Source organism: Aotus nancymaae, unplaced genomic scaffold, assembly GCF_030222135.1.
Source record: "Aotus nancymaae isolate 86718 unplaced genomic scaffold, 86718_ANA_hifiasm-v0.15.2.pri h1tg000029l, whole genome shotgun sequence".
Lineage (NCBI taxonomy): Eukaryota > Metazoa > Chordata > Mammalia > Primates > Aotidae > Aotus > Aotus nancymaae.
The window spans coordinates 23,349,730-23,358,422 of record NW_026988442.1 but is presented as its reverse complement, the minus strand read 5'-3'; the positions used below and the strand labels follow the sequence as shown (position 1 = coordinate 23,358,422).

Genomic DNA, 8,693 nt, shown 5'->3' with positions numbered 1-8,693 from the left:
ATGGAGCCAGAAGCCTTTGAAGTTTGCCCTTATGATCCTCACCACCGAATCCCACTAGGGAGACTCCACTACCACCTGGCATCATGCAGGAGAAAGAACCCCAAGAAAGCCAAAAAGATGGCCATCTGCAAATACAACGCCTGCCACGTGGTCCCCCATCAAAAAGCTGGAGGAACATGAGGTTGTCTGTGTCAACAGGAGCTCCCTGGAGGAGGAGGACACCAAGAACCCTCTGAAAGTTAGTCTTCCTAGTTCAAAGCAGAACGATGACCCCCCAGCAGATCTCCCCCTCCCTTCCCAGCCCCGATATCTGGAATGTCAATGGGGCTGATTGCCAGCATATGTTTGTCCTTAAGACTTTTATTCCCCAAAAGCTTGTCTGTGAAAATGACACAAAAGAGTCAGCAAGAGAGACCAGTCCCCAGAAGATCCTCAGAGCAGGAGAGTAAACTGCCAGCCAAGGAAGGAGCACACACCTCGTAAATGCATGGAAGAATGTGCAATGCATCAGAATAAAAGGCATGCAAAGCAAACTACCCTGGGATACCTTTTTTTTTGTTTTGTTTTTACCTGGCAGATTGGTAAATATCAAAAGGCTTAAAATATTCTGCTGGCAAAGGTAGAGCCAAATGGGCCTGGCGCAATGGCTCATGCCTGTGATCCCAGCACTTTAGGAGGCTGAGGCGGGCAGATCACCTGAGGTTGGGAGTTCAAGATCAGCCAGACCAACATGGTGTAACCCCATCTCTACTAAAAATACAAAATAAAGCCAGGTGTGGTGGCGCATGCCTGTAATCCCAGCTACTCAGGAGGCTAAGGCAGGAGAATCATTTGAACCCAGAAGGCAGAGGTTGCGGTAAGCCGAGATTGTGCCACTGCACTCTAGCCTGGGCAACAAGAGCAAAACTCTGTCTCAAAAAAAAAAAGTAGGGCAAAATGGACACTTTCATAACATTGGTGAGAATGCCAGTTGGTACAGCCTCCACGGAGAGCAATTTGACAATAGCTATAAACATTATCAATACACACAGTCTTTGATCGAGCAATTCTATTTCCAGACTTCATCCTGGAAATACATTCACGCTTGCAGAAATGAGGTAAGTACAAGCTTATTCATTGCAGCGTTATTTGCAGCAGCAGAAAAGTTAGAAATGAGCCAGGCATGGTGAATCACAGCTGTGGCCTGTTACTCTGGGGGCTGAGGCGAGAGGATCACTTGAGTTCAGCCTGGGCAACATAGTGAGATCCTGTCTTAAGCAAAAATAAAAGTAAAAAATGACCTAACGATCCATTAAAAGGGCCTGATTAAAAATAAGTTATACTGCAGCCATACAACAGAATAGTACGCCACCTTGAAAAAAAGTGAGGAAGCTCATTCTGTGCTGATATGGAAGGGTTGAGACACTGTTGAGCTCAGAGGTCAGCAAACTTTTTCTGTAAAAGGCCAGATAGTAAATATTTTAGCCTTTGCCAGCCATGCAGTCTGTGTTGCAACTACTCGGCCCTGCCACTGCAACACAAGAGCAGCCACAGATAATATGTAAACAAACGAGCAGAGGTTCCAATAAAATGACTTACAGCAACAGGTGGTGGGCTGGCCTTGACTGGTGGGCCATGGTTTGCCAACCTCTAGTTTAACTGATAAAAACCAAGTCCAGAGCAGTCTATATAGTATGCCACCATTTGGGGAGAGTTGCGGGAGAAGACGTGAATATGTACGTGCTTGTTTTTGCATATAATTTCTCTTGAAGGATAGTCTAGAATGGAGGTCTGCCCACAAAGCCTGAAATGTCTTCTCAACCTGTTGCCTTATAGAAAAATGTGCTTACCTCTTCACTAGAAACTAACATTGGCAGCTGGGCGCGGTGGCACCCACCTGTAATCCCAGCACTTTGGAAGGCCGAGGCAGGCAGATCACCTGAGGTCGGGAGTTCGAGACCAGCCTGACCAACATGGAGAAACCTTGTCTCTACTAAAAATACAAAATTAGCTGGGCGTGGTGGTGCAGGCCTGTAATCCCAGCTACTCAGGAGGCTGAGGTAGGAGAACCGCTTGAACCCGAGAGGCGGAGGTTGCAGTGAGCCAAGATCACACCACTGCACTCCAGCCTGGGCAACAAGAGTGAAACTCCATCTCAAAAAAAGAAAAAAAAAGAAAGAAAACGAAACTAATATTGGCTGCCTCCAAGGAAGGCAACGGGGTGACTGTGGGGCCGGAAAGAGAGCCTTTCTTTCCTATTGACTCTTTAGTATCTTTTACTGGGAATATATGTGAATATGTTATCTGGTCAAAAGCTAAACTATATATATTTTTAAACAGCAGATAGAAGACCTCTTGTCTTTTGAAAGTTTTTCAGGAGGAAATCTTAACTGCCAAGTTTGTGTTTTTTGTTAAGACAGGATCCTCGCTCTGTCACCCAGGCTGGAGTGCAGTGGCGCAATCATAGCTCCCTGTAGCCTCAACCTCTTAGGCTCAAGCGATCCTCTCATCTAAGCCTACCAAGTAGCTGGGACCACAGGCATAAGCCACCATAACTGGCTAATTTTTCTACTTTTTGTAGAGATGGGGGTCTTACTATGTTGCCTAGGCTGCTAGTATTTTTTTAAGTAATCATAATTTTGCCACGCAGCTGGCCCCTTCAACTGTTTCCACGAAGTATTAAACAAAGACTTCTCGGGGAAAAAAAAATTCCAGATGACAGTGATTAATGAAGTGCATGAACTAGAGAACTGACATACAGGAAATAGGGGAAATAAGTTATGTGGAGAATATATGTCTGTAAGCCATAGGACCAGGAAAAACTTACTCTTCCTGAAACACCCTGAATCAGGCCACGAGAGAGGGAGTCTGAGTGGAAGCCCTGCCCACAGGGGCTCCGCTAGGACAGAGCAAGATAGAGCTGATGTCTGTCACTATATAGGGGCAGCCTGGAGCATTCCGTTGAGTATTCTGAAAGTATCCTCCAAGCTCCCAAAGGAGAGCTGGCCAACAGGCAGTGGGGAAAGGCAACCCTACCAACCCCGGGCAGCAGGCAAGCTTTGCAAGTTCAGGTTGAGGGTTCCTGGCAAAGAGACTATCATGGGAAAGCTGTGTCTTGGGGCAGAGGGTGCTTTGGCTGGCAGAGGAAGGAGAAAAGAGAGAAGAACTATATTCAGGTCAGGCGCCTTGCTGAAATAATTATATTGAGTCCAGGCCACAACACTGAGGGGCAAGTATTTTTATTTCTGATATACAGATATGAAAAGTGAGTTTCAGAAAAACTAAATAACGGTGGTTCACACCTGTAATTCCAGCACTTGGGGAGGCCAAGGCGGGTGAATCACCTATGATCAGGAGTTTGAGACTAGCTTGGCAAACATGGCGAAACCCCATCTCTACTAAAAATACAAAAAAATTAGCTGGGTGTGGTGGTGCACACCTGTAATCCCAGCTACTTGGAAGGCTGAGGCAAGAGAATCACTTGAACTCAGGAGGCAGAGGTTACAGTGAGCTGAGATCGCACCACTGCACTCCAGCCTGGGCAACAGAGCAGAACTCCGTCTCAAAAAAAAGCTAAATAACATGCCTTGGTTCACAAAGTTTGCGCGTGGCAAGTGGCCTAATTGAATCCATCCCTAGCAATTACACTCCTAGATATGTATAAACCAGATGTGCACGAGAGTTCAGCAAAGCATGAGGATGAGATGTGCATAACAGTGCTATTTGTAAAAGCCAGTCTGGAAGCAATCCACACGTCCCTTGAGATAATGGGTAAATTGTGAAAGTCTCACAATGAAAAACTAAACAATATTATATATTTCAAAATTGAGAAGAGTAGACTTTAAATGGTGTCACCACAAAAAAATAAGTATGTGAGGTGATGGATATGTTAATTAGCTTTATTTAATCATTCTACTATGTGTGTATGTATAAATATATCAAAACTTCACATCATACCCCATAAACATATACAATTATTTGTCAATTAAAAATAAAATGGGCCAGGTGTGGTGGCTCATGCCTGCAATTCATCCCAGCACTTTAGGAGCCCATGAGTCCGAGATCAACCTGGGCAACACGGTGAGACCCTCTCCCTACAAAAAAATTAAAAATTAGTTGAGCATGGTGGTGCACCTGTAGTCACCTACTCGGGACACCTGAGATGGGAGGATCACTTGAGCCCAGGATGTCAAGGATGCAGTGAGCCGAAATCACATCACTACCCTTCAGCCCAGGTGACGGAATAAGACCATGTATAAAATTAAAACAATAAAAAATATATATAAAATAAGAATGTAAAATATATAAAATAAATAAAACAAAATGGTCATGAGAATGAACAAATGATAACTACTCAGATCTACTTGGATGAATCTCACATTATGTGAAATTCTGTTGACACAGTATTTAATGAAAAAAAGGCAAAGTAAATCTAGTGTTTGACGTCAGGATGGCGGTTACCCCTCATGGGTGGAGAGGGGGTTTCCAGTGCAGTTCTTGTTATGTTGTTTGATCTGGGTGCTGGTTGTGAAAACATATCCACATCCACTCGGATTCATGCACTCTTCTGTTTGAACGTTGCACTCCAATGGAAACATTTTAACAACTGAACCTCTATCTAATGCTTGTTTTTTTCTATGGCACCATACTCCTTTCCTGGCTGACAGGTATTGGCAGCGGCTGCTGCCATCACGTGGGCTGCAGCAGGGAGGCACCTGCGGAAGGGAGGCGCAGTGGCAGCTGCACACTCCATGGATCCAGGTGCTCCCAGGTGCTGCTGCTGCTGCCCAAATCTCGGCAGCAGACCCAGACCTCCTGCTGCACAGAGCAGGCAGGAGCCCTGCCCTCTTGGGCGGGGCTGCATCTGCCCAAGCCGCAGCTGTGGATGCAGCCTCCCTGGGCTCTTAGGGGGGCCAAGAGCAGGCGGGATCCGCCTGTCTGGGTGCAGCTGCAGCCACCCAACTGGCGGCTGCAGACCTGGGCCTCCTGCTCCACAAAGCAAGCAGGAGCTGGGGACAAGCAGAAGCCCATAAGTTAGCAGGGTAGCCCTCCCAGGTGCAGGACCTGGGCATCTCTGCAGCCTGCATTCTCAGGCTGGGAAGGCTCCCATCCCTGCAGGCTCAGGGGTGTCTGCTCCTACTGCCTGGACTCTCTCTTCTCCCAGCACCTGCTTCGAATGGCAGAGGGAGTCAGATTCCTGGGCAGAAAGGGGTGGGTCCCCGGTGAAGCCACTCCTGGCCTGAAGGTTGGGAACCAGCTGCCAGTCCCCAGGACTGGAGTGGGGACTTGTGGCGCCCCCTCCCTGCTGCCCATGGCCACACATGGAGCAATCAGCATGCACTTCACCCCCTCTGAGGTCTATAAAAGCCCCTGTCTCAGCCAGAGCAGGAAAGAGGATAGAGAGAGGAAGGGAAGACCAACTGCAGAGAGGAGCTACCCTCTCTGCCGATAACTAGAGATAACGGGACAAACAATAGCAGAGAGGAGCAACCTTCTTTCTCCAGGGCCTCCTCTCTGCTGAGAGTTGAACACTGCAGAGATGACCTGCCTACAGAGAGCAGCGACTCATTTCGGGTCTCTTGTGAACTGTTGTAACACTCAATAAAGCTTTTTTTTTTTTTTTGAGACGGAGTTTCGCTCTTGTTACCCAGGCTGGAGTGCAATGGCATGATCTTGGCTCACCGCAACCTCCGCCTCCTAGGTTCAGGCAATTCTCCTGCCTCAGCCTCCTGAGTAGCTGGGATTACAGGCATGCGCCACCATGCCCAGCTAATTTTTTTGTATTTTTAGTAGAGACGGGGTTTCACCATGTTGACCAGGATGGTCTCGATCTCTTGACCTCATGATCCACCCGCCTCGGCCTCCCAAAGTGCTGGGATTACAGGCATGAGCCACCGCGCCCGGCCTCAATAAAGCTCTTAATCTTGTTCACCTTCCACTTGTCTTCGTACCTCCTGGACGCAGGACAAGAACTCAGGTAAAGGTGCCACCAGCCACAGAGATTTTTGGGCAGAAAAGTGACACCCTAAAAATCCCGTAACAGTATGACACAGAGGATGGCATGGAATGGGGCATATTAAAGTGCCAGACTTGCTGTCCAAGACTGGGCTCAAGTCCTGACTCAACCACTATCTACCATCTTCCCTCCCAGCACTCACCTGAAACGTGGGCGCTAATTTCTCCTTTCTAGGGTATGTGTATAACAAAGAAATGAGAAACTAACATGTAAAAACGTACTAATAACATACTAACAGCCCATGTTATCTGAGCACCGAGTCTGCCCCATGTTCTCCCCATTCCTTTTAACAAGTCTGAAGCTGAAGGATTCTCCCTATTTTATAGCCAAGGAGCCAAGGCTCAGTGCAGTGAAGAGATACACAGCTCCTAAGAGAGCTGTGGGTTTACATCCAGGACAGTCTGATCTAAAGAGCTCTATCCAGGACTGCCAGGAGGACCTGGGAGAGCGTGCCAGAAGCCATGAGGCCCGTCTCTCCCCAGTGCCTTCAGTTCTGGGGAACAATCAAGACACAAAGGTCATAATGGCTTTGAACTCCAGAATCCTTCACCCTACTCATTTCCAGCAAACTTCCAGGAACCCTACGTCTCCTGCTTCTCCCCAGCCCTGTTGAGCCCATGGCTCAGTGTTCATTTTCCTCAGTGATACACCAGGGTCTGCTGAGAATGTGGCTACTTAGGCCGGGCGTAGTGACTCACACCTGTAATCCTAGCACTTTGGGAGGCTGAGGCGGGCAGATCACCTGAGGTCAGGAGTTCAAGACCAGCCTGACCAATATAGAGAAATCCCATCTCTACTAAAAATACAAAATTAGCCAGGCATGGTGGCACATGCCTGTAATCCCACCTACTCAGGAGGCTGAGGCAGGAGAATCACTTGAACCCAGAAGGCAGAGGTTGCAGTAAGCTGAGATCACACCATTGCACTCCAGCCTGGGCAACAAGAGGGAAACTCTGTCTCCAAAAAAAAAAGAGTGGGCTAATTCAGACTCCCAAATTATTCCTGGCACATCAAAACAGGCTTGTAGACCGCTCCTGCCCCAGTCCCTGCCTTACTCTGAGCAGAACACTTTATCAAATTAACCACACAAGTATGCATGCGTCCCAGTTCCCCGTACCAGCATCTGTATCGGTCAGCTTCTGCTGTGTAACAAACAATCCTCAATCTTAGGGGCTTAAAGCAATACTGATTTATTATTCTGACTGATGAGCTGCGCAGTTCCTCCAGTCTGGGCCAGATCAGATGAGGCTAGATGGTTTAGGGTGGCCTTATGTATCTGGAGTCTCAACCAGAACACACCCACTCCTGTACTCCCATCCTGAACTCAGGCCCTCTGCCCCTCAGCACTATTTGGGTAACTCCCTCTTGCTTGCCACACTAGCCTGGGAAACACCAGGCCTGGATCAATCCTCATGACCAAGTTCCCCAAACTCAAACAGCAGGCACTGCCTGAGTGGCAATTGATCTCCTTCCATGTGGGCTCTCCCTCATTGTCCCCATGGTGGCCAGGAGCTGTGTCAAATCTGACTCTTCTCACTTTCTCTGAGCAGATGACTGGCCTCATGGTACCCCTTGCTTCACTTCAAAGTTCATGTTCCCTCTGACACATTTTATATTGATTGGTTTGTTTATATCCGTCTGCTCTGTAGAATTTAAGCTCCATGAGAATAAGGTGGTTTCTGATGTCTGAGATAGGGTCTTGCTCTGTCACCCAGGCTGAGTAGAGAGGCACAACCACAGCTCAGCTTCCTGAGTAGCTGGGACTGCAGGCGTGTACCATCAGGCTCAGCTCAAGTGCTTTGAGAGTCTCGCTCTGTCACCAAGGCTCGAGTGCAGTGGCACGATCTCAGGCTCACTGCAAACTCCGCCTCCCGGGTTCAAGTGATTCTCCTGCCTCAGCCTCCCGAGTAGCTGGGACTACAGGCATATGCTACCACCACACCCAGCTAATTTTTTGTATTTTTAGTAGATAATGGTCTATATCTCCCAACCTCGTGATCTGCCTACCTCTACCTCCCAAAGTACTGGGATTACATACAGGTGTGAGCCACAACACTCGGCCTGGTTTTAAAATTTTTTGTAGAGATGGGGTTTCACCATGTTGCCCAGGATGGTCTTAAACTCCCGGGCTCAAATGATCCTCCCACCTCGGCCTCCCAAAGTACGAAGATTACAGGCATGAACCACCACACCTGGGCTGGTTTCTGTCCTTTAACTGTGCTATCTTCAGCACTAGAACTATGCCTGGCATGTGGGGGTAGGGTTGGAGGGACCCTCAATAAGTGTGGTTTGTGTGTTTTGGAGACAGGGTCTCACTCTGGTTGCCCAGGCTGGAATACAGTGGCATAATCTCAGCTCACTGCAGCCTCGACCTCCTGGACTCAGGTCATTCTCCCACCTCAGCCTCCTGAGTAGCTGGGACTAAAGGTACATGCCACCATGCCCAGCTAATTTTGTGTATTTTTTTTTTTTTTAGTAGAGACACGATTTCACCATGTTGCCCAAGCTGGTCTCGAACTCCTGGTCTCAATTTGCCCACCTTGGCCTCCCAGTGTTGAGATTACAGACGTGAGACACCACACCCGGCCTAGTATTTATTTAATGCATGAACTAAAAAATAACCCCACAGTGCTCAGAGCTTAGTGAGGACGGTGTTAAGCTTGCAGTTACCCGTAGCTGCTCTGTTCTCTACCCTCCT

At 48.0% G+C, this 8,693-nt stretch overlaps 1 protein-coding gene across 1 annotated transcript; it reads left to right on the top strand.

Moving 5' to 3' along the window:
- Positions 1 to 449, top strand: GTSF1L (gametocyte specific factor 1 like). The gene is given in 3 exon segments (XM_012467194.3): positions 1 to 153; positions 155 to 271; positions 273 to 449. Coding segments are annotated over 3 exon segments (447 nt in total).
- Positions 450 to 8,693: the final 8,244 nt, after the last annotated feature.